At 39.3% G+C, this 27,449-nt stretch overlaps 2 protein-coding genes across 5 annotated transcripts in view; one reads left to right on the top strand and one right to left on the bottom strand.

The window, feature by feature from the left end:
- The window catches only part of LOC118169841, a 63,208-nt gene extending 53,261 nt beyond the window's left edge, over positions 1-9,947 (top strand). Inside the window, exons 4-5 of the mRNA XM_035331545.1 lie at positions 3,864-4,090; positions 5,273-9,947. Of these exons, the coding sequence (XP_035187436.1) occupies positions 3,864-4,090; positions 5,273-5,531 (486 nt within the window). The 3' untranslated portion in view covers positions 5,532-9,947. The remainder of the gene's footprint in view (positions 1-3,863; positions 4,091-5,272) is intronic.
- Positions 1-27,449, bottom strand: part of ARHGAP15 (Rho GTPase activating protein 15) — a 332,778-nt gene that overhangs the window by 228,157 nt on the left and 77,172 nt on the right. The gene's annotated exons all lie outside the window — the stretch shown is intronic.

Genomic DNA, 27,449 nt, shown 5'->3' with positions numbered 1-27,449 from the left:
CAATTGGGACCTTTGTCGTTGGTAGACGGCAGCTTTCTCCAATGACTGGAGGAATGAGGGCCCTTCAATTTGATAACGGTTTCCCTCTAAGATTTTATATGTGTATATATTTTTTACATCTACATCTGTAACAGTTTTTCCAAAAAACGGGATGAGCTGGTTGATCTTTTTTTGGCCACTCTTTTCCATGGACTCCGATTAATACCTTTGTGCATAAAAATAGTCACAAAGTTGTATTTGATGTGAACTGATCAACAAATTAAATTTTATTAAACTCTAATTTGACAACTTTCAAGCTTACTTCCTTGTCATTCCGTATGTCTGCTACCCTCATTCCCAGAATCTAATACAACATGATTGGAATTGCCACTGAAATCAATGAATATTTTTGAATGAATCACCATTAATGTTGGACAGCAAGCACAGGGAAATTATATTTTAAACACTTACATAACCAAATGACCAGAGATATTTATGAACATCATTGAAGCACTAAGGGATAATCAACATAAAAATCAATAAAATAATCTTGTTCTTAGTTATTAATCAATGTGTACATGTATTTCACATTCAGCCAGTCATACAGGGATTGGCAGGTAGAGTATGATATGAGTCAGGGTAAGATTTCATTTATCTTTTTAGATATACTTTAATATAAAAACAACAGAAAGCTGAAGCTATTTTTATATTAAGGTAGAGGACTGAAATGTCTGCAAATAATTTAAAACATATTAGTGTATGATAATGTTGACAATCAGAAGATAGGAATGACTGAAACAATCTAAACAGTGAAGCAGCAAAGTGGCTTTTAAGTACCTAAAGAAAAGATCACTGCCAACCAACAGACATCTAAAAAGGAGAAAAAATGTGTGTTGTTCAAAAAATATATAAAGGATGACTTCATCACAAGTTTCAATTGTGCCTCTCAACACACAGGCTAGCATTTTGCATATTCTCTTTTCTATGCAATGAGGACACCCGATTAGTCTCTTCAACACACATTCTAACAATAGGAAATGCTACCCAGAAAACGGGTTATTTCACACAATAAAAGAAAATCTTACTACAACTATCTTCTGAAAATGATGTACAAAAGGCTATTAAACAACATGCATCTGGCAAGTCAAATGGTTCAGATGGCATACAAATAAATCCACATACTATTGCTGATTTCCAACTATTAAGACATCTGCTGAAAATCCTCCAGTTAATACGAGCACAAAATAGCTTCTTCCAGACTTGACTATTTCCCTTATCTATCATGTAACCGTCGAAGGAGAGGGGATCAATCACTGTGTATAACAACCAACTTGGTAGCTCTTTCCCAGCCACGGTGGGCAAAGGCACTTCTCATGTGATCCTGTTCATTGCTACTTATTTTTCCCCAGTTCGTGTCCTGTCAGTTTCCACGGTCAGATAAGCAGAAATAGACAAAATGTGCTCATTGTGATTGTTACGAAACCCATTGTTAACTAAAGAGGCAAAGTCTCTTACAAGGCTATAACTAGATGGAGTTCTGCTTAGGTCAGGCATAAAAAAATAAAATTAAAAAAAAAAATGAAAAACACAGGAACACGCGACTACATCGTGGAAGAGCAGAAATGCCTCGGCATCAATGCCAGATCCCACTGCCTTAAGATTCATATCATCTTCCCATGGTTAATGCCTTACTATGATATTTTGACAAGGAGAGGATCTAGACACCGAGGTGTAATGAAACTGATTAAAGCAATAACAAAGTCTTACAAAGCAGCATGCAGCAACTACAACTGAAAACTACTGTCATACACTAAGTAAGAGTCATTTAAGGACACAGACATTAGCAATATATTACTATTCATGCAAATACAGTCAAAGAACAAAAAGCTCCCCCAGTGCACATGCCAGACCTAACTCTACCCATCTTCTCCAGACCCTAAGTGTAGTACTGGTGGTAGTAAGCACTATTGTATTCTTTGCTTAAAAGTTAGTGGGGTATATTTATTTACAGAAGGATGCAGTATTTAGAATACTTTTTGTTGTACAGAAAGCAGGAAGGAAATTGCACAATCAATATTCTACCTCCTCTATCTGACAAACTGTGGAAGATTACTAGGAACAACTATAAAACTCAGTACACGTTTATAGCTATCACTAAGGGGATTTTAGATAGTATAAGTCATTTGTACTGAGGGTTATGCCTGTGAAACTATTTAAATTGAAAATTAGTATCTCCAATTAGAGTAGTTACATGCTCACAGAATCTGCGATCACACCAGGTACCAGGTAGTAGGCAGCTTCATTTTAATCAATTTGCTGAAGAACAGAAACTAGTGCAGTAAGAGTAAATGAACCTCATTTGGCTCAGCAGATGGAGCCATCATGGACCTCTTGCATTCCCTTTATTACATATTGTTGCATAATCTCACTGGAATAACTGGGTAAATCTGTACAATCTTTCTCTAGAACCACTTCACGTTCCCTGGCTTATCAACCGTCAGACACACAAGTATTTCTGGTGAAATCTATCAAGGGTGGACACAAGCATGAAAAACCTGGGGATAGATTCTACTCCTTCTCCTCAGGTAAGAGGAAAATTCAAGAAGACTCGTGTCAGCTTGGGGTGGCAACAAAACACACTGTCACTCCAGGATCTCCAGCCGTGGCAGTGCCAAGCCCATATACTTCAGACCACCTTGTCCACCAGCAAACCAGTGTTGCCTCAGATCCCAGAAGGAAGCACGTCTAAGCAAAGAAGACTAATGATGATCTATCTGCCATGTTCATATTTTCCCCATGAGCTGTATTATATTAATTAGGCTTATCATAGTAGTATTTTTTTAAGATTGTGTTATTTCTCTCACACCTTTACAAGAGAGTACAACACGATAAAAAGGGAAGGAGTAGATGTAAGACAGAAGAAAAGCAAGGAAGACTCAAAAGTAGAGAGAACAAAGGAAAGGGATTCACTGAGTCATTTGTATCTTACAGTTAAGCAATAAAACATCATTACCAACAATGAGCTCCTGCTAAAACAACTGAAGATGACTTTAGAAAGGTTTGAAGCCATTGGCAAAAATAAGACTATTTTTATGTTTTAAGACTTAAAGATGTTGAGAAAGATGGAAAATAAAGAGTTCATGGTAGTACCAGTGCTGCTTTGTTAGCTGTTGTAGTTCAAGGTAAGACACACGTGTCCAGCCTGTCTCTGGCCTTTCTCTCACATACTGAACATTTTCTCTTGTCCCATTTCATGGAGTACCCTTGCTCATCCCCTCCCTCCTATGCCAGATTTGGTTCTTTCACCATTCTTGTGAAGTTGTTACTACAACTAAGTTGTAGTAACAACTAAAGTTACCGCTCTCCTTGGCCTGTATATAGGTACAGAGCTTGGACAGAGGACAAGGGCTTCATCACCTCTTTTATGTCAAGAGTTCAAGAGCAGAGAAGAGCACTGAGGTGGAATAGCTTCACTTCTACTCCCTTCCTCCCTTTCGCACATGTACATGATGACTCATTATGACAGAAGTGTAATAAACTTCTAAAAAGGCAACCACAAAACATATTTTTTTTTTTCTTACAGGCACAGACACATTAAAAAAAAAAAAAAAGTTCACACATTCAATGATATAACATTAAATTATCCACTGCCAGCTTTTGGGGCAATATTTAAACATTACATTCTACAATGAAGCTCAGCGCTAAGGCGCTGTAGCTGATGTATGGAAGTAAACAACAAAAACACAAAGTGAAACAGCACCGTAATGTCTTTATGTGGCAGCAGGGCTATCATTTCAGAAGAAGACTCTTTTTTTTTTTTTCTTACTCTGACTAAATCACACCAACCCCAGCGAGCTGAAAATGAGTCTATGCTTCCTTTTTAGAAGAAACTTCTTGCGCTCTTCTCCTCGGTTTTGGTGAGCAGCACCGTGCTTCTCAGTCTGGTACCACAGAGCAAGCACTGGCTCGGCTACGGGGACCAGGACTCAACCAGGACGTGGACAACTCCAGTGGGCAATGGACGGAGGCATCGGCTCGCCGGTGTGCTGGGGGAGAGGCTGCTCCCATGTAATGCCACTGCTTCTAGCTCTTCAAGCAAGGTTAAGTACATGTAAATTAAAACTGCAAGCTATTTTTGTATAAAGTTGGTATTACTAATTTGTTAACTATGACAATTTCACACAGAAACCCTTTTGTTGGAAACTGAGTTTCTCATGTAATAATTAGCTGTGGAATATTACCCCAAACAGGTGTCTGTAGCCTGTCAAAGTCAGAACAGGTGATTTAGAATTAGCGTATTAAAAGAACTGTGAATTAGCGAAGCAAAAACGTGTTAATTTCTTGTTCCATCTGTTAATATGAATTCACTGCCAAATATTTTACTTTGTAGAACTGTGCTGGGATTGGCAAGAACATACACTATAAAAAAAAAAAAAGTTTAAAGGCCTGAATGTTTAAAAATCATGACATACGTTACTGCAAAAATAACTTCTACATTTGAGCAAGGTTTTTTCTTTTGTATCTTTTAAAACTTCATAGAGAAGAATGCCATATAATACACAAAATTAAGCTAAGAGCTCTCGCAAATAAACTTTAGGGTTTCAAAACCAACGCTGAACACAGCGTCAGAAGAAAATACAAGAAAATATTAGAAATGAGCTTAAATAAAAAACACAAACAATATCTTCATTTTGCCTTTACATTTGAGACTTAAAGTATTCAAATACTCAAGATACTTGAGATGTGAATGCTTAAACCTAGTACTGGTATCTACCTGAAAAGCTCCATCCTGTCTGCACATTACAGCTCTATGAACGTGCCTCTCCTGAAGGTCTTTTGTTATGATGCTACGACCTTTTTCTGTAAGCAATTGCAAAAAAGAACCCAAAACTATCTGTCTTGCACACCTGGTTCTTCAAAATAGTACTTATAGCAGTATGAATGACATTTTTTTTAATAATAACCCCCACTTGCATGTTCTTTCTAATTAGAAGCCAGAGTACTCCTGAGCTACTGGATAGTCTTGTATATGGCAGGATGGTCAGTATTGCAAAACCGTTGCAGAAGTGGGATTAAAGAACGATTTTAAAGAGTGTATAGTTTACATTTGCTAATAGCAAAAACAATGTTTTTATGTCAGCACTGTCAAAAAAAAAAAGGGGGCACATTTTAATGCATTTTAAATATAATTATCCAGCAATGTATTATAAATATCCATCAACTATTAATGAACATCAGGTATAAATGTCCAACTCCTAATATCTGTGACTAATGACTGCAATATATTTTCTAGTGTGAGTGTTTCTCCACTTTTCCGGGCTTTGCAGAGAAATGCCCAAGTATGTGTTTGCTCCCTGCTGTGCCTTGCTGCTTCTCGTACCCTCTGCCCTGCGCCCTCTGGAGCCCTGCCATCGTGCAGCAGCGCCTGCTCCCTGCCAAGACTGCTTCCACTCAAGAAAGACAGAGCACTAGGTGCATGCACAAACACTAAGCCTGCAATGAACTTGCAGCATCACCAAAAGACAAACTGTATCAGTGGTTTCAACAGCTAAGCTCTTGTACCGGTCCCCACTTGTCATGTCCTGGACAAGCACACCTACCCAAGTGTGTTCACAGCTATGAACAGCAAGGCTGGGGCTCCAGCCCATACTTATACAAATTCCAAACATTTAAATCCAATAATCTTCTTTTATCCCTTTTTTCCTGAAGGTGAAAAAGAGCAGAAGCTCAGAGGAATATCATGCATGCGAAGCAGGTGAACAGAAAGCCAAAGTGGTAGAAATGTACAGAAACCTATCAATCACCTTCCTATTTGTGCATTTTTCACTAGAAATACAGGAATTCTCAGAGCATTTGAGTCTTTGGTGTGCCAAGGTTTGCCAAGGTAAGAGACAGCCTAGCTTGCCAAGGTAAGAGACAGTTTCAGGCTTGTCCTTCAGAGATGTAAATGGAATTTACCCTAAAATGTTATTCGGAGATGAATACTTAAGCATTTTCTTGCCCAGTCTCTTCCTTCATCACACAATGCTGGTACAACAAATAGATTTGTAGATGCTTCCAACGGCGCACGCATTCCCTGAAGCCTGCATGCTAACTGCTACACAGCAGGACAGCGTCCTGGCCCCAGGCATGTTGCCACTTTCGCGTATTTCCCTGAATTGTATCTTCTAGCACGAGGAAATCGCAGAGAAGTCCATATTGCCACTTGGATTGTGGGCGAGTGAAAAGATGCGCACCCAATTACTGCAAGCATTTCAAGTAAAGCTTAGAGATACGCAGCAGGTTCTTAGCTGCAAATGATATGATAGGTAGTTTCTCCTCCCTAGTTTTCTGCCACATCCAAGAGATTAATACTCACATGAATCATCTGTAATGACTAGCATAATTTAGGGAAGTGAATGAGATTTTCTGCATTATTTATATTATGAACTCACAAGAATATGAATGGTGGCTTATGTAAATTCAAGCCATGTTTACAGTAGCAAAGTGCAGAAAAAGACCAAGCAAGGGTTAAGCTGATATTTCCAGAGTTGGAGCTCTTTGTATCAACACTCTGTTGCTTATTGCTTTAGTGCTGAGTGATGTGAGTTACAGCCTATGAACTACATATGGGAAACTTTTATTGTTTTCCACATTTGAATGGAAAAATAATTATGTTGCTCACATCTTTCACATACTTAAAGAAAATGCATCACATTCTTTCTCAGGGTGTGCGCCTGAATTCTTATATTTAAGAAAAGGAGGCTGCCAAAGTTTTAACCTTCGAGTAATAAAGATTCTTTTTCTTTTCTTTTCTTTTAATGCTTGATAATTCAACCTAAATGTCAGCTTAGGCTTTAAAATAGAACACATCTATTTGCTCATAATATTTAAGAAATACAATGTCATTATGCTGTTATCAGTGGTAAAACATGTCTAATCTTGATATAGCATCACCTTTAACAAATGCTTGTGGGGAAAAACTAGCGAATGCATAAAACATTTTATGTAGTTTTAAAATATACAATACATTAAAGTTTTAGTTGACTTATCTGAAAAGACATATTTTTGGCACATAAATAAAAAAAGGCAAGGGAAGAACTTGTCAGAAGGCAAATAAAGTATGTAAATTAAATCAAAGGTAAGGCAGCTACACTTTTTGTATAAATAACTGTGTTAACAGATTTTTATGCATATTACAATATATTCAGATGTATTACTTCTGCAAAAAACAAATTCATTGCTTCTCTCCAAAAAAACGGATTAAAACAATTTATTTTATAAAATTTGGATGGATAGGATAAGAAATGTAATAGCTATCTATGGAAAATAAATATAAAAATTATTCAAGCTCCATCTACTTTATGTAAGTAATGAGATGCACTTCATTCAAATTCCTTTCAATTGAAACAGTGCTGAGAAAGCAAGAACATGATTCTGTAGGAAATGATTTCTAATCTTCATGATAACATACCAATATAATACAATTATTTACAATTGACTAAGAGTTAATTCCAATAGTATAACATCTTTCTTGCAAAAATGTCAGCTTTTATTGATGAAACAAACTAAGAATAAAACATTTTTACTTGTAGTCTAACTGTGCTGTTTTTCATTCTGTTAACCAAAACAACACAGCAATACTGTAAACAAAAAATAGCATCAAACTGGCTATGTTTGCATGATTTTACCAAGAATCATAAGCAGCAGAGTGAAGTGCCTTGGGATTTTTAAAACATTAAAAGTGGTATGAGAAAAATAATATGCTTTTTGTTGTTTATTTTGGTGTTGTTTTTTTTTTAAGACTATAATAAACACAAATTCAGCCAGAAGTCATCACCAATGTCAATGGGCAGAGATCGGGTATTGCTACCAAAATAAATACAACCATGCTCCTACTTTCTATTTTAAATACCTAAATAACACTATTTTATTTTATTTTTCAGTAAAGTGGTGGAAGTGACACTTAAACAAATAGTTAATCCTCTGTTTGTAGACTGAATTTGTGGTGTACGTGGCATGACTGTTTTCACTGGAGTCTCAATACTATTTTAATCTCAGCAATTCTCTTGCCTTCGAACACTTCACCAGTGTTTTCCTTTACAAAGAAGGAAATAGGGTTTAACTTCTCTGTCTCATAATCTGGGGGTATTAGTCAAATCTGACCTTTCCAAGCTCATTTTAACTTACAAAAAATAACAGCACTTCTATTTGCAGCTGCCCAGGTATTTGTGTGGCATTTTGAACTCCTTGGTCACTGCTTTCAGGAGTGCTTCCTCTGAGGTCCAATAAGCAGAACCACAAGCACTGACGATTCAAGGCAAAACCACCCCTCCACACTGAGCCTTGCTCTTCTCCTGCACCTTAATGAGGATTCACCAAGTCTGAGTAGAAGAGTATACCAAATCAGAACAGTTTTATTCTCAGATTGTTTTGGTGTAGAGGACCACAGAAGACATGAGCAATGACAAAACATGGTCCTGGTCAAAGGCCATGGATGAATACGTCTCTGTTGTGAAGTATGGACTTTTTTTTTTTTTTTCCCCACTCTGGATCTGCAGCTGTTTGGAAAGATAAAGTTAGTTTAACTCCTTTCTTATGGCAAGGCAAGTAAAAACGACATAGCAGTGTGCCAAGACACAAAACCACAAGTAGCTCAAGTTCATAATAAAAGCAGCTGCTTCATCCAATTCGCATGGGGTTACCCTGCTGAAGCCCAACTAATATTTAAAAGCATGAACAAGTATGCCCTTATAAACAAAATACAGCAACTCGGCCTTATCTCCTCACATGGGCTGGCCCAACCAACTCAAATGCTGAGACAATAAAAGGAAACAGGTGGTTGAGAGAAATATCTTATATCCTCCAAAGCAGCTGCCCTAGGAGAAATTCAATCTAGGTATCCCGAACAAGCTGCCTTTTCATCAAAGATCACATACTCGAGGGATGTACAGTATACCTATTTAGAACATATCTTGTATTGTACTTTCTGCCACCAACTGGCTCCCTTTGATTGGCATAATTTTGGCAGATAACAATATTTGTATTTTTAAAAACAGTATTTAATTTGTTTACAACAGGTGCTTACGCTCCCTTTGCACAGAAGAGCCGTTGTTCCCCAAGGCCCCGGGATAGGACCGCGTGTCTCACATTACCGCCTCTCTCCTGAGAGCCCAGCGGCCATTAAAATGCCCCAAGGAAGCAGCAGGAATGAAAGAAATGACCTCCCAAGTTTCAGCACTCTGAGCTGTCTGAAGCACAGGACACGGAAATACTGTAGGAGGTTGGAGCGTGTGAGAAAGGAAATCTGCAGGCGCTGAGTGACAGGGCACGCCACTTGGACAAGGAGGAGGTTTTGCCGCAAAACCATCTATTGGCACTTTATTGAGCTATCATAACGTTAGCATCCCTGAGGGCAGAATGGAAACCATGACCCAGGTAGCAAGCAGCTCCAACTATTTTGCTTAAAAGCTGAAATCTTTATTAGGAAGAAAAACAACCATTCTTCCTAAACGCCACTAAAAATCCATAAGGTTGTGATCTTGCTCAAATAGTTACTTATAATACTAATTGTAAAACAACATGGATTTCAACGCAACCACTCTGTAACACTCCAGCCTAGAGCTTAAAATATTAAATATATCTAGTGCTTTTTTTTTTTTTTACTTTTGTCCTGAAACATGCATATTAATCTAGATCTGCCCTAGAAAGCATGGAGAATTGTCTTTCAGATATGGACAGATACACTGTAGACATACACCTTTGCATAATGAACTCTCCACTTTGTGACACTGTCAGTACCATATATTCATCTGCTGTTAAATAGGAATATGTGAAATACATAACTATAAATCTAAATACATTTCTTTACAATTCTGCAGAGATCTCAATGTTTAATATATGAGGAAAAAATGTTTACAAGGTTACGAATCCTAAAGTCCATTAATATTTAAGAAAAGTTGTGATACCTACTGTGAATAGGAGATGTGTGCTTTTGTGATAGGAGATGAGTGCTTTTAGAGGAACTGCAAGCTCAAGGCGGTCCAGCACTCATAGGGCAGATGTTGTACAGGTAAGTAAATGTGGATAGGTATCGAAGGAGCTGAGAGGACTCTGTTCTCTAGGTCCCTAAATTCACTGCACTTGTCATTGGCATCGTCTCCATCCCACCCTCACCATGGCTGCTGTGATTGACAAAAAGTCTTGTAATTTCCATTTGTTAAGAAAGAGGAAAGTGACCAACAGACTAGAGATTCTCAACAACAAAGGTTTCATGAAAGTTACCAAATGTCCTTAAAATCTAGCAATATCTGGTTTTGATACACATCAGGAAAATTATTGCCAGTGGAGGTGGAATGATGAAGATTTTGTGAGGAAATGTATCTGGCAACACATTTACTGTTTGATTCCAGTGTGCCTTGAAAACTCAGGTTTCTTCATTACACCATACATATATCTAAAGTGAAAATAAAATTATTGTAATAGCAAAATTTCTGAATTTTTGAAAATAACTACTGATCATAGACAGCAGCTCTTAGCTGCAGCTGTTTCCATCATGACACTAATTCCCCATTCATTTGAATGGGGCTTAATGGTGCTGTCATCATAATCTTATTGTGACACCAATGGAAGTTCATCGAGACAATGCAACAATGTTAAGATTAAATAAATTGATGTCCCTACTGTGATATGTTTAGCATCATATTCTGAAATTTCTATATTTGGGGAGCTTAATTATATAGAATTTATTAGTCTGACACATTAACCTCATTTTTATGGCTTCCTCAAAAGCTTCCAGATTTAATTAAATAATTCTCTATAGCTGTACAAGCTATTGACTTCTCTTGCATGTATTCATGAGTCTTCTCTGTTCTACAGAAAACGTAGTGCCAGGTTGTAACAGCAAAGTATTTTTGGCATGTCATTGCCCTCTTACAAATCTAGAAGTCCAACTGGCTGTGGTTTTGGTGTGTATTATGTTTGCAAAACCCTACACTTTATGGATGATTAATGAACCACTGTATAGATGGTTGTACAAATACAAAACTTGTCTTTTCTTTGTGCAGAGAGACCTAAGAATATAGCAATAGGTGGAAGAGAACTTTCCGAAATTTGAGAAACCATGTCAAATAGAAAAGAAACATGCAGACAGATTTTTGGAACTGACCACGGTACATATTATAAAAAGATACAGATCAACCCTCAAAACTTTAGACTACAGAATTAATGAGCATTGTTTCCACTGTCAAAAATTTCATCCTACCCTGATTTTATTTCACATCTCTGCGTAAACGTTGTATTGAAAATAATACTGGATACTGTTAGCTCAATCTGTGGAAATATCAATTTCACGACCAGAATCTAACCATGGGCGAGCTGTGTGCTTCATTTCTAAAATTAATAAGTTTCAACAAATGTGAGGCAGCGACAAAGCGTTCCCGAGCCCTGCTCCTGTCTGTAAGCCCAGGTGCCTGCTCTCTGAAAGGCAGAGGTATCTCGCAGCACTTGACGGGTGCTACAACATTCCCTGTCAATTTTACATCCTGCTTGGCAGCAGCAGAAACCTGACAGGCATCAGCACCGTGATTGGCAGTGCCACGACTGATAATGCGAGTCACAGCAATTGGCAACAGCATCACGATCCCCCTCACAGAGTCCAGAATTTACTTATAGACTCGCAGGTGACCTTTAATGATATAAGCTGGGAGGTCATTAAAAGGAGAAGTTTTTTTTTTAGTAAAATCCCCTTAAAAATTATTTCTGGTCTATGTTTCTTCACCTTCCTAGACATTAAACTAAGGCAGCCCCTGATCTGGGCTACCTGAGCTGCAAGCACAACACCCCGTACCTTGTGTGTGTCCTCAGATCTAGGAGTGGTAACTCTTTCTGATAACACGATTCCTTTTATTTATTTATTTATTGTTATTGTTCTCATTTTGAATCTTTGTTTTCTGCAACTGTAAACAAATAAAGAGAAGCTTTTCTACAGCAGGAAATTGCTGCAAAGATTAATCAGTTAATGTTCATAGTGAAACCTGAAAAATAAATCTTACATACTTTCATCATCACTTGATGTCTGTCCAGCTCAGATTAGCACCTACCATTTTATTTCCAAAGGACTATAAGATTTTTTGTCTAAGTACTCAATCATGAGTCCCCATGTTTCAAAATCCCCAAAGAATTTAAAATTTTGTATCAGAAAATCAAGAACTTGGACCTTATGGTAAACACTTCAATACTAACACAGAGAGAACCTTTCAAGGAGAGTAAGGAAAGGGAAGCAAATTTGGTCTGATTTCAACAGAACCAGAGTTTCAGGAAGGCTTGGGCTGCTCCTCCCTCCTTTACCCTGAACCTTTCATTCCTACCAATGCAGCTCACCATCCCTCTGGCCAATGACTCCTTGGCTGCACTTGGCATTAATGTGAAAAACACATTCACAATCACTCCTATTAAAGCACGGATATTACATTTTGTTTAGATTTTATACACAATTTTATATCTCTTCACAACTTAGGGCTCATGAGCACTTTATAAAGGTGTTGTAGGAAATGATACTGCAGTGAAGGGAGAGATTTTGATCACTGGAAGAATTAAATACAGAATAATAACAGGACTCAGTAAAGCACACCTTGCTGCTATGTCAGCACTCTGACACTCGTGGATGAATGCCATTTAATGCTATTTTTCAAGGTCTTGAAGTCTGTCTTCACATTGCTTGCCACCAAGTGAGATACTTGTTTGACGTGACAGTAGGTTTTAATAAAGGCATTTTTTATTCCAAAATATTGATTCCTTATGCCTTTACTTTCTTTGTAAAGATTTCCTTGATTTTTCATATTTCACTGAAATTAAAACAAGATCAAATCTCCCTGCAATTAAGGGCATCAGGGTTAATTAGATCCAAAAGGAATTTTTCAAGATTTTTCCCTATCTACTCTTACTTACCTCTCTATAAATTAGATTAGGTATGTACTGTAGCACCTAGGCAAATGAGAAAATAAGTGAAGAATAGCCTGACCACTGCACATCCTTTACGCTTTCCTTCAGCCAAAGTTTATATCCCCTAAACTGCTGTGGTGCATGTTGCAATCCACAAAGATTTAAAATTCATCAAACAGACAAAGTGTACATTTAATACTCACATGAGGGAATACAGAATGCCTTTCAATACATCAAACTCCTAAACCTTTTACATCTTTCATTTTTAAGCTACATGGATTTTGATTTGTACAATTTTAAAAATATTCTGAAGCCTAGTCAATCTAACACTAAAAAGCACTGTTGCACAGTAAGAAACCAAGAAATACAATTCAGCAAACCTGGTATAGTTGGTCCCCAGGGAAGTTTTTTTCCAATTCTGTTTGTCATAGCCCAGATCCATCATGTCATGCTAGCCTAACTTACTACTACTGTCTTTTTTTCATTTTTTCCCCCCTTTCTTTTTTACCCTTTTCTGGCACACTCCAACTATTTTCTGTTAAACTAGTGCTGTCACAAGAAAACATATAAAAATGCTCTTTTGCAAACATACTGTTTGGTCTCTACTGAACTCTCCAGAGCCACGGATTTCTCTCACTGTCTTTATCAGGGGTGAATGTTGACAGATCACTGAACCTTACTGTCAGCGGTGACAGGCTTAAAGCTGTTTTGTGCAAGGTGGAGGAAAAAAAAAAAAAAAAGGTTTCTGTGCCTTGCATCTAGAAGGTCCCTGATTTAACAACAAAGGCTTATGTTCAAAGATGATTAGCTTAAAGGCATTTCAGAGAGTTTTGATTGTAGCAGCAGTTGGGTGTCTTGCTACTGGGTGAAATATGTATTCCCCTGAGAACAAAGGCGGCAGCAATCCTATTCTGCTGAGATGGCAACTTTAATAATTCCACGTATTTATCAGTATTGTGTCAAGATCTTAAGGATTTTGCCCTTCAGGTGAAGTCGGAGGTAGATGGAATGGATACGGTGCTGAGCAATCCCACTAAGATATACATGGAAAATGTCCCATGATGTCCTGAGGGAGAGATAGAAAAGATTCCTAAGGGTCCGAATACACATAACATAGATAAATGTGTTCAAGGTTTACGGAAAGAAGGCTGAGGTTTTTACATTGGGCTTTAGCCTGTGCTTAAAGGGGTGAGACTGGGTGCTGTTCCCCCATACAGAGAAGCATTAAAAAGTATGAACAGTGTAAATTATCCCAATCGTACTTTCAACCAGAAGTTAAAACAGAAAAAAGAAAGTAGAAATGTGGAATAAACCTCTAAAATGCACTGAAAATCATTAACATCATATTTACTGTGTATCCCTTATAAAAGATGCACATAAATAACGGGATTTGCTGAAAAAAAATAACTGGAGAGATTAACACAGCTCATATGGGTAGGACTTGACTGAGCACAGACATCACACCTAGGTAAACTCACACATAAGCAAAACACCTCTTTTCTTTGGATGCATAAACGTTTTCTGTGAGCTTTCTCTCTTTCACCATGTTCGGTGACACCAGGACAGATTTCACTGTCCCACAATGATAATGACCAACAGGGAGAAACTATTAATTTGGTGCGGAGCAGATATATATATCTCTTCATGCGCCATCAGAGAGATATAGGGGACTTTCAGAAGGAAATGTCTCCTAATTAATGATAGTTCGGAGCCTTATGAAGTGTGAAAGACTGTCTGGAGGAATGTGTAGTGTAAGCATCATTCTGAAGGGCCTGGTAGCACAGTGCTAGAAAGCAATAAAAATGTAGGACTAACACACGAGACAGGAGGGGAGGGAGCTGCAGGAAATCCGAGATTAGATTTTAAAATACTTGGATGTCCTAAAGATGCCACTTTGAATAATTCACAGCATGCCTTTCTCTTTTAAAGGTCAATGCATTGAAAACTTAAAACATTAAGAGAAAAAAAATAACTTTTCCTCAATGTGTTTACCCTGTTAAAGTTGGTGAGTTCGTGTCTCATTAATAAGGATCCCGTGATGCTTTTGGAATTACCACGGCATCACTGGTTATACTTTCCTCCCTTTAATGCTGCTGTGGCTATACCGGCCCATCAGGAGATTGATAACACCATATACAAACACAAATGTCTGTATTAGACATTTTCACCAATGTCTGTTTTCACCAGTCTTTGTGAGACATGAAGTTACTTTGAGTAAGGAATTTCTATATAAGTGGATGGGTGCAAAAGAGAGTATCTTAATTCCTCTGATATCACAAAAAAATGTGAAAATGGCAAAAAATACCAGAAACTTTCTTCATGTGCAAAGCTGCTTGCAGATCAATTTTCAAACATATCAGTTCTCCAACAGGTTTGCCTGTGCTGTGTCAGGTTGAGAGCGGGGACAAAGTCAAGGGACACAAAGCTGGGCCCGCACCTCTCCCACCCCAGCACAAACTCCTGCTGCCAGGCTAAGCGTTGCCTTGGGACAGGCTGCACATGCCGGCAATTTATCAGCAGGCTGAGCATTCACCCAGGCTCCGTGGCCCAAACCCCCCTGATCTTTGCGATCAAGTCTAAATAGAGCTCAGTTTTCATTTTATGCAAGGCTTGGTGATGGTTAACCCAGAACAGAGTGGGAAGATCCACAGCAATCGGTTGCAAGCCAAACTTTTTTTTTTTTTTTCTTATTTTACAGCATGGGGATCTGGCAAGTATGGGCACCTCATTTTGCCAGAATTTAACTACACATTTTCAAATTACTGGCCCTTTGTAATTCAAAAGATAATCTGCTTTGGAAAGGCCTATTTTCCCCTAATGAACCGATGCATTACTGAGGTCAAGGTTTTACACGGAGCCTCCATGGAGGTGACACAGGCGTGGGATTACTGGGGGGCTGCAGCCCAGCTCCTTGGGGCTCCCACATGCCCTACCTGGTCCTCTCCTTTCTCCCCCATTCCTACAGCAGCTGCATCGGCCCCTAGATTACAAATGTGTCGTGTTCATTTTTGATTTTAGAGCTGCCATAAGGTGAATGGTGCTGGCAAGGATGGCCAGGGTCTAGCCAGCGTCAGGGAGGCTCTGCTGAGCAGAGGTTAGCTCAAAACAGACAAAGGGAAAATATTTCTGGGGGTGGGAAGGCCTGAAAAATCCTTCCTCCAGCCAGTCCCTCAAATGGGGACCCCCCCAAATTATCTAGCAGGCTGGGTTTCCAAGCTTAATGCATAGCAGCTGAGAAAGACCACCAGCTAGAAGCTAATTAGGAGCAGCTCGGCCTGTTCAGTCATCATATCTGAAGACCAAGATGTGCTACTGTCACAAAAATGCTGTACCTGGAGAGTGTGCTTTGTGTCCAAGCCTGAGCCAAGCTTTTCTTTCTCTCTTCATCCCTGGTCTCCTCGCAGTGGTGGCACATATGGGTACCCTCTGGTGGGACAGGAATCACTGGTGCTCTGCCATCCTGCAACGCAACTGCTCTGCTCCTATACCAGGACCAGCAATCTTGTTTTCCTAAAAGCCTTTCAGATGATATGTGCACATGGCATCTGTTTGCAATGTATATTTGCCATTAGTGTTTTTAAGTAGGAATGGTGGGGTCCGTATGGCACAGAACATAAGGATTGCCATGGTAATTAGTCATTATTTGGACTAGCAGAGTAACCGCTATCAAAGACTCTTAACTCACTCATATCCTAATGTACCCGACATGTATTTTCTTTGTTTCTGCCCTTCATCTAAACCATTTTTGCTATGAAAATACTGTTGATATTTACGACTTGTCTGATGCATTAACCTAAACAGGAAATCGAGGTATAACGTTCTTAGGAAAGTTTCCTTTTTTTTTTTTTTTTTTGAGGATTGCACATTTCTGTATTACAAAACAACATCTCTAAATCACCTCAAGTTAAAACAACCAAACTAAGAGTAATACTTCCATACTCAAGCACCTATGTATTTCCAGTTGATCTACACTGAACAAACGCACACAAAAAGATTATTTACCTGCAGCTTTTGTTCTCTGTGATATGCTTACTGCGCATGTATTCACAGCCTGGGTCCTGGTTCAGAAAGTCAGATATTTTTTAATCCCTGAGCAGCCAGCAGGTGTACCCACGGCTGCACAGCTTTCATGCTGCACAGCAAAGAGCACTGGTGAGCAAAGAGCTTACCATTCACTTCCAGCTCAGAAACAGCGTCGAGCAGGGCTGTGATTTGAGTAAAAACACTTCAGAGAGGAACAGTCATAGGTACGAAGCTGTTGTTTTTCCTCCAGCAACCCATCTATAGCCAGGAGTGCTCCCCAGTTCCCGTGATGCTGAGAAATGGCAATGCCATCACACTCAGGGCAAGTGCAATGGAAGCTCCAAGTGAGAGCAGCTCCATGCAAGAAACTGGATGGAGATGGACGAGCCTAACTGTCTCAGACAGTCCCTAACACAAACTCAGGATAGAAACCTACAAATACCCTTCTCTAAAGCTAGAATGATAGAGATCCTAGTATCTTATTCCAGCAAAAAGAAAGGCTCAGCATCTTCGTTCCCAGCAATTCATCAAGACACAAAAGTGGAGTAGGTGGATTTAAGAGGGATAGAACGCTGAAGCGTTCTGGTCCTATTACCTGTAAAAGTTGTGCCAGGGGAGGTTCAGGTTGAAAATTAGGAGGAATTTCTTCTCAGAAAGTGGTTAGGCATTGGAACAGGTTGCCCAGGGAAGTGGTGGTGTCACCGTCCCTGTGGGTCTTCAAGGGAAGGTTGGACGTGGTGCTTAGGGACATGGTTTAGTGGGTGATATCGGTGGTAGGGGGGTGGTTGGACCAGATGATCTCGGAGGGCTTTTCAGATCTTAATGACTCTATGATTCTATGAAAAGAGGGTTATTTTTTTGTTTCTTAATAAAAATTTAACAAGGGGAAAAAATTCCCTGTGCTTCCTACTGCTCTGTGAGCCGCTTTTTGGTCTTGGGGAGCCCCTGCTCCCTCCTGCACCGCGAGGGAAGTGGGGCAGACACACAGGGTCACAAGAGAAAGTTTGTGAGAAACCCCCATGTCATACAACACCAGCGATGTGCACGGCAGGCTCTTAAAGGAGCCCATGGACTATCCTTCCAGGCTTTGAAGTCTGGAGAAGAGCAAAACAGTTTCCAATGCTTAATAATTATGCTAAGTGGGCAGGTGGGAGCCAGATGCTGAACAACAGCTTCAGATGTGAAGGCACTGGTGCCCCATTGCTGTCTGGACTCGTCTGTAGACATAAAAAATGTTTAAACGTTTAAAAAATGTTTAAGATCTGATCCTGAAAGTGTGCTAGTGAGCAGCAGAGCATTTTATACTGGTTGCCATATTGGCTTGTCTAGAGCATTTGGATAAAATTTGTAACATTTGTATATTTTATGTTGGATTATCATTTCTTACAGTTTCCACATGTTCTTTCATCAGGAAAATAATGCATGATCAAATGGTAAATCCTATTTTTAATCTGCCTTTATGCAATTTAACTGAAAATATTAGTTTATCTTGTGCTATTCTGTCAAGCAGTATTATACTGATTAAGTTTTAAAAATATTATTGATGCAGATGGAGTATACATAACCTATGTTTATACTCTATTTCATGTGCTTACATCTTGAATCTTGACGAACTTCGAGTTTTTGACCACACTCTTGTGAAGGATCAGAATGTCATAACCCCTTTAGTCAATATTTTGAAAGGCTAATTTGAGTGAGTAATTGCATTTTGTTTCAGAAGAATATTAAAATAACTAGTTTATGTGAATACATCCATCCTAATGGAAACATACATTCCAGAAGAGTTGGAAGAATTAGCTTAATATCACTGCTGTAGAAAATTCAATGACTTGAGCTTTCAGGCAGGGCTGCACAGGCAGACTGAAAACATTTTGGCTCGCTTGGGTTTGCATCCACTGTATCTGCTTCCAATCTCAAATTCCAACAAATGAACAACAAAGAAATCAAAAGGAAACTGTGTGGCTCGCCAGCTTGAACCTTGCTTGCAGAGAAACCAGACAAAACCACACAGTGTGAGGAAACAAACATAAAAACACAGTGTAATATGTTTTCTATTGTTTCTGCCAAAAAACATCAATTGGTCCACATCCATACAAAATGTGCCTTCTTCTGCTTAAATTTACCCCAAGCTCGTGGAAGGACTAGTGAGATTTCGTGAACTTTGAAGTGAAAGAGGCCAAGTACTGGTTTAACCTTCATTTTGTTTCATTGTAAAAATACCACACACAGCCATCGCTCAAAATCAAAGAGAAATTCCTAGACAATTAAAACAAGCCCTGCTTCCTCCTTTTTGTCTATATAATGCCTGCTACTTCCATGCATAGCTGGGAAATTTGAAGTCCTACCCAAACTAGTAGCTTAAAGAGCATTGATAATATTACAGCAGCACCAGCATGCAAGAAACAATGAAAACCTCAAGGTTTACATTTTAAGTCTGGGTCGAAGTTGGCAGCACCAGTGGTGCAGGAATAAACCTGACGGTGACAAAAACATATGGAATATATATTGGTTGCAGCTTGCTGCTATGGACTGTAGCACTGGCATTGAGCACATACTCCATGCTGAACCAGAAGAACATTTCTCAACACAAGTGTCACAGAAAAATTGTTTTCCTCTACAACATATAGATTCGGTGCAATAAGTTTTAGGCAACAGGACTTCCATCTAGAAATTCCTCTATCAATTCTAGGCCTCCGTTCATGGACTGACTCTTTGTAAAGACACACACATATATATATACAAATATATATATATACACACACACCCATATAGAAACTGCCCCAGCCAGCTGAACTAGCTAGAGCAGTGAGAAAATGATTTAAAAAAAATAAAATAAAATAAAAACCACCTTTACATTGTTGCTGGCATCAGCAGCTGGCGATGTCGTTAGACAGAAAGAAGTGTATACTTACACACGTGGACGACCATATGCATCCATATACATTTGTTTCATACTGCTGCCTTGATCTTGAGTTAAGAGGAGAGCTGATGACTGACCTGACTGTATCATGTGGCAGAATGCATCTTTTTAAGCTTCTCATGCTAGTTTATTCTTAATTGAAAAGACTCAGGCTTTCATACAGACTGGAGAAAAGAGAAATTGCTAGTAATGAGCACTGTCCTGTTCAAAGTTAAATACTGCTACAGATGGGAACAGAAGGACTTATTGCTGCAGGACAGTGATCTTACAACGCACATCTGGAGCACGCCGTCTACACCCAGACTGGCAGTGGAGACTGAACGCATCAGATGCCATTAGTCAGAAAACGTGTTAGCAGAAAGAAATTATGATAAGTGCACAAAATGGTCAGATGTAAGGAAAGGCACCATTTGTAGATTTGTTAGTCAATTAGGCTTTATTTCAAGTGATTCCCCCAAGGTTTCTTGGGGTAGGAACATTTCTTTTCCTTCATTTCATCTAGGTTTGCTACAGTTCAGTGACTGCAGACTTCTGTACAGCCTCAGCATTTTTATTTTCAGAACAACTGCCACTCAAAGCATCACCTACACTTTGACCTCTCTCCTGATTTCTTACTAGACAACCTCGTATTATCCAAATACAGATATGGCACAAAAGCAGAAAAACAGTGCTGCAAAAAGCTATCAGCCTTGGTCCTGTGGCTGTTCTCAACCTCTCATTAACATCCTGAATCAAACCAAAAATACAGTGCCACCATTTTGATTAACAAATAGCACTGGCCAAGAAAGATTGCTCACCACACCTAGGAATTCCACCTTAGGGGTATACAACCTTCTTAATTTCATACTCGCAAAATGAATTTGGGGTTGCCAACACTTGAAAAAACACTCTTCAGCAAACGAGTCCTAGAACACAGAAATAAAAAGTATTTGTGCAAAACCAAATAATTTCTGTATTACAGGTTTTACCCGGCACTCCAAACATTTCATTCTCCAATTAGAAAGCACATTGAATGAAACCACCACACTGCAGCTACCAAGTAACTTCGGTGTCTTGCAGTATAGGTCATAGGCTCAAATTGTTTGGCATCACCTGACTAAGCTGTTACAAAATACAAAATAAATTCATAGTGATCTAAATCTGTTTCCTAAGAGAAAGAAGCCTGAGGAAGTTGAATAGTTCACTTGTAATGAATAATCCGAGTAACTACGCTCTGAATTTCAGTTTAAAAACCTTCAGATATTTCAAAGTTACATATTTACTAGAAAGATCTTCAAAAATCTTTTTAAAAAGTAAAATGTGTGCTGAACTTTTCTGACATTTACAAAAGTAATTAATTAATATGATTAAGCAAATTAGACTGAGCCAAAGTCTGACTGATTGTAAAGCATGCTGCAAGAGCCACCTGTTTGCTAGAAAGATTAGATGCTATGGTGCTGGCAGCTAGAAAAAAAAAAAGAAAAGAAAAGAAAAGAAAAAATTATGAAAGATAAGATAGGGAAGCATCATTATATTACTGATCTTTCAGATCTTTCTTGTCTAATACGCATCACCACCTTATCTGAGCTTCACCGGATAAAAGAGTTGTCCATAAGACATTTTTTCTTGGAAAACAGCCCTATAGATCAAGCTAAAGCAAAGTCACTGATGGCTAGGTCCATGCAGGTATTTATGAATCTGATTCCGGACTGGGTACCTCATGCCTCTGTGAGTGCCTCTCATGCGTGTAGCCAGTTCTCAAGCCCCAGGAAAACTCAGCACTAGCCATCTTCTCCGTACATCTCCTTTTCCTCACCTTGAGGGCAGCATTATCCCTGCTGGATACATACAATTGCTTTGCCTGAGAGAACACTTAGCATTTAAGAATCAAACTTCTGGTTAGCGGTAATTGCTGCAAGATGCTGTAAAATGTGCAATTATAGAATATTCATCCCTGGTCACCTTTTACAACTTCAAACAAAACTTGAAAATACTGCAGCGAGACACTTTCTTGCTATGTGGTTAAGTTTTTACAATTTATATTAGCACAAAGCCCTAACCATGTACACCTTCTGGTATCAGGCACTATGCACACATGGGAGAAATCCATCATCTTTGTCCTAGGAGCCTACAGTGAACGTCTAAGAGGGCCAACACATCCAGCTTTAAAGGACATCAAGAAGAGTTGTACTGGGAGTACAGCACAGCACAAACAAGCTGCTAAATCACTAACTCAAGATAGTACATGAGATTAGTACTTAATTGACTAATATTGATAGTTCTTGATTTTGAGATCCATACCGACCTCTTGTCTGCCCTGGCTAGGGTGCTATCCATATGGAATACGGATAAAGTTAGCCTGGTAAAGTGAGCTTTACTGTCAGACTGTCATCACCCTTCCAGAGATCAGCGTAGAGCTGTTCTCCAGACTCCACAGCAGGCATGTTGACCTTGTCTTCATGATTAAGTATCGTCTACAAGACAACATCAGAAAAAGCACTTAGTATTCAAGTGGGGAAGGAGACCATGCCTGAAAGTAGAACTTCTGTGCTAATAGTGCAGAGTAGCTCAACCACGTTGGTAAATGAGATTGTCCAGGACCAGAACAGGAGCTGGAGTCTCTTGGACTCTGCACAGTAGCCAGGAGATGGAAGAGAATCATTTTCCAAAATATAAACCAGTGGAGCAGATAAAGGAATGGAAGAGCAGAATTGCAGAGCCCTGAGAAACAACATTTTAAGAACAGTTTATGGTGTGGGGAGGCTAGGACGGATTAGGTTGGGCCATCAATTTTAAGTTTCATGCAATTGTATCAATCCCATTAAGTTTTTCATGGAAGTGATGCCTTGGTGCTACTCCATGCCCTGGTGATTTAGCTGAGACTAGCACAAAGCCTTGTATATTAGGTTGCCATAACTAAAATAACACTTTGGAACCTGCAGTAATAACTAATTTTGCAAAGCACAATTCCTGCAAAGAGAAAATGCTAATGAGTGGACATCTCGGTGAAAAGAAAATGCTGGGTATAAAAATTAACAGAGCTGCCTTCTAGGTATGCTCAATTAGGAGTTTGTATGTGGACTTTTCTAGAAATAGCTTCAGTCACGCTCAGCCCTGCTGCCTGTTTTATACTTCTGCCATACAGATTAACTAAACACAATATTAAAGATGCAAAAAAACTGTGACTTGAAAGTTCTGACATAAACAGACCCTGAAAAGGAAACAAACAGAACACACATTGTCTATGCCATTTGTGAGCTAGTGGATCTAATGGTTCACTTACTTTACAACCTGCTTTGGAATAATTTGGCACATCTCTAATTTTAACAAGCTTCAGTGGGATTAGATAAAATGCAGACTTTGTTTACATCAATTAACACTCAAAGAAGTACAAAAGAACTTGTTAACTGCATTTATGAACAAAAAGTAACAAAGTGAGAGTTTGTCCAAACGAAGTTACTGTATGACTTGCTCAGATTGGCACAGTTGTCTCTAAAAGACTAAAATGAAAAACCCAACAACTAAACGCCATTTTCAAAGAAGCAGATGTGTATTTTTAATTACACCACATTTACAATAACTGCATTATCAGTTTTGCATACATCAAGTTCACAAACACGACCGCTTTCTCTGTATGCCGTGTACACATTCACTGAGTTAAGTGGAAAACCAAAGCCACTGCAGTTGAGCTAACAAATACAGCGGTCGTTGCCACATTATTATTCCTATTTCCAATTATTTTGCCTTGACTGATTACAAGCACATTCTTCTCTGCATATTAGGAAGCTGGAAAGAAAATGCGGACAACTTAAAACCCAACCTAGTGTATTAACTCATCCTCAGAGATAATAAATGGACACATCACATGCTCCTGATAAAAAGTTTGCAGACAGTGAAGGAATGAAGAAAGAGGCAGAGAGGCAAGGAAAAAGCAGGTGAAAGTAAGACCATTTAAAAAGACAGAGTTAAAACAATAGTGAGAAGGAGAAAAGATCAAGACAGCTTTCTGAAAGACTCAGTCTTTGATGATAAGCACCTTGTCTCCTGTATCACACTATTTCCATTTGTCTCTGTGTGTTCAAATGTCTACGTAACATAAGAGAAATCTCTACAAGTTGCTGGTTTTTCAAACTCTTGAAGAATTGGCCACGTGCAAGGAAGCTTTCTGTTCCTTTCCAGGTGGTGAGCAAGACACTGAATCTTTTCCCTCTTTTCCCATTATTAGCTCAGGGATTCATAGAAGAACGTTGCCACCATAAATGCAGTGTTCTTAGTTATATTCTGCGAGTAGCCAGGAAGCCTGGCCACTGCATAAACACATGTTTATTATTCTAATAGCATGCCATTTTAATTAGAAGTGATGCTCCAAAACAGCAGAATTGTGCCACTCAGTCGCGCTGTCGGTGGAAGCACTGGCTGGCCAATGCTGTATTTTCCAGCTTTCGCTGCTGTACGACAAAATTAATTCATACAACCTGATAACAAGACGGTTGCCGCACTAGCAGTGGTAAAAGGTGGCTCAAGTGGAACAGCCTGGCGTACTTGAACAGTTTGGATCAATGGTCTGTTAAACTGAAACAACAAATAGAAACCATTTCTTCAACTGCTGCTGTGTTTCTAAACTTGTATGACCGAGTGAAAGGCAGACGAGCAGAGCCATGGAGCAGCCAGCCCTGATCCAGCCACCCGGCCGGCTGCTGGAGACTGCTTCACGCTTTAGCACTCGTGTTTGAGGACAGGCAGGACTGAGATAGCTTATTTAGCTAAGGAGAAGCAGCAGGAATGGAGGGAAATGTACAATTTGCTACACAAATTGACTAAGCCTCGCAAAGCTTGGTGATTAACAATGCTGGCTGTACCGCAAACATCTTTCCTGAAGGTAGGGACATTGAGCAAAAGCTTGTTGTGTTTGTTTGTTTGTTGGTTTTTAAGGAAACAGAACAAAGGAGAATTCCTGAGGAATAGTATGACATCAAATGTGGCTCAGGCACTGTTTTGTTGTTGTTGTTTTTAATAAAAAGTAAGGACACATGATTTGGGAAATAACAAGAATGGAAATGTTCCTCTAAAGTGAAGGAAAACAGGCTATAATAAGAAGCAAGTAAAAAGCAGTTTTAACCATAGTTATGGCATTGCCAGTATTACTTTTTAGGTAAGTGTCATGAATACTGCGTAGGCCAACAAGCACACTGGGACCTGGAGTCATTTTTCTAGAGCTCAGCCCAACAAACGGAAGAGTTACTGAAGTCACAACAGTCCAAGAAAACCACTATGCATTTACTTAGCATTCAAGGTTCCTAGAGGCTACTCGATATAGGCCATAAATATTAACACAGCTATTTAAATGAATCAGAGACTAAAAGGATGAGTTTTTACTCGCATGGTTAAAAAGCTAAAGCCCAGGCCCCCATTTAGGGGAGCATTTAGACGTGTAAGGCCCTATCACACATTTTAAATCTCAGGCTGAAGCAGGCATCACTGACCATTGAGCTTTAGCATAAGAAATAAACCTGTGGTGATTTCAGTGTCATAAACCACCTTTTCCATACGGCCCTGATTTAACTCTGTCCGTGGCCCCAGCCTGGCTTTCTGCTGCAGCCCCGAGCTGTGCTAGGGAGCCCCGTGTCGAGGACAGGAGTCGACAAGAGGCTGAGCTTATCTGAACGTGGCTACAGGGCTTTGGCAGCATGGCCAGCTCCTTCCCCATGGGTCTGCCTGCAGGACAGACAGGTGTAACCCATTTCTTAGCTGAGAGAAGAAATCTCTGCCACCAGGCCTCAGAGGAGCGTGACGAATTTGCATCACCACCTCAATTAAGGCTTGACGTGCTCAACCAGAGCCATCTTTGAGGCTCTGACCGACTCACTCTGAGCTGCGTTCTTTGCAGTTAGTAACACGTGGGCTCGTGTCTCCTGCGAGCACCCTGACTCCAAACTGCTCTCTAAACAAGACAGACCGTAAACACAAGAATATTATAGCACGTATAGATAAATTCCTGATAGGTATCCAAACCTTGGACGATCTAATAGCTGCTTAGCATTGATTGCATGCTGCACAACAATTTAGTTTGTTTTCCATTAGCAAACACCTCAAATTACATGAAAGGGAGAAAAAGTTCCCTAGCTACAAACATTAAATATTTATCAGCCTTATGTCTGCTCAGTCACCACTCCTCAAAAAAAGTCCATTAATTAAATACTGTAAAAACGATTAAAACACTTCTTTAGAACTTATTGGCACCTGTTAATTCACTGACCCTACGAGGCTCCAGCAGTAAATGTCTCGTTTGATTGCTTCTGTTACCACTAAGTCAGCAGCTTAAAGACAAAGGAGACATGATGCAACTTCATGTACCACAACATCGCCTTAAAACACAAAAGCCAGTATCTAGAGGCACAGAAACAGAACATTTATGTAGACAGGGCAGCACAAATAATCTATTTAACCTAATCTTTTAATTACAGGAAACATCTCGTAGCAAGACATACAAGAGCAATGAAATGACCCAGAGCTAGAAATCAAGATGATATATTTGTGCATGTGAAAGTAACACCAGCAGAATTCATAAAAGAAAACCTCCTTGGGCATTATTATCTTTCCATCAGGATATACTGTCATCACATTGAGAACAGGAGAAAAATGACTTAAAATATGTTATTAAAAATACAAAAATGTAAAACAGAAAGGAAAGGAAAGGAAAACAAGACCAGAGAAAGGTAAAATTAGAGGGGAAAATGCAGGTGAAAAGCAGTCTAGGTTTGAATAAAAAAAGGAGCATCTGAAGAGGGGGGGAGGAAAAAAAAAAACAACAAAGGGTCAGACCCTAATAGCCTGACATATCAAAGCACCTACTCTGCAAAACCTGCAACGATTTCAGTGTCATTATTTACTCATTTAAGCACTATTCAGCAGAGAGGGGTGTACAGATCTGGCCCTGCTTGGGCAGTATGCAAATCTTCTCCCACTCCTCTGCAAGCTTTTCAGGATAAGCTGGCAGAGAGTCCCCTGAAGAGTCCTGGCAATGCCACACTCTGCGGTGGGAAACGAGCATCTTGCAAAGAACCCCTGAGATCCTCCTACCCCCTCAAATCTGCGCGAGTGGAGAAGTGTTGCCTGGAAGGGGGGTGAGACAGAGCGTGTGTGCAGGAGAGGGAGAGGAAATAATGCTGGTAATTATAAAAGAGTCCTCAGACAACAGAAGATGGAGATAATAATTGATCCCCCCACAATAAAAAAGTGTACACTTTTTTTCTCTCTCTTTCTGTCTCTGTTTTCTCCTTTCCCATTTGCCAATTTGTGATCTTCTGACCCTTTGTTCAGACCCCTTACCTTGCTACATTTAAGTTATTACTGAATATTTGAAAAAATTGGCTTCCCTTCCTTTGATCTTCCAGTATTGGATTACATTCTTCCTACTCCCTGTACACAGTTCCTCACTCCCACATTTACTTTCCCCATTTCTTTGTTTACATTCAGTTTTACCATATTTCTTCACACTTTTCTCCACGGGTAAAGCCTATGTTATGTTCCAATACACATTACTCCCTCTTATCCCTTACTTTGCACTTTTTACTGATTGTGTAGAATATTTGTTTCCAGAATGACAATGGAAAAAAAAAGAAGAAAA

Source organism: Oxyura jamaicensis, chromosome 7, assembly GCF_011077185.1.
Source record: "Oxyura jamaicensis isolate SHBP4307 breed ruddy duck chromosome 7, BPBGC_Ojam_1.0, whole genome shotgun sequence".
NCBI lineage: Eukaryota > Metazoa > Chordata > Aves > Anseriformes > Anatidae > Oxyura > Oxyura jamaicensis.
Note: the sequence above shows the minus strand (reverse complement) of the source record. Positions and strands in the feature narration are given on the sequence as shown.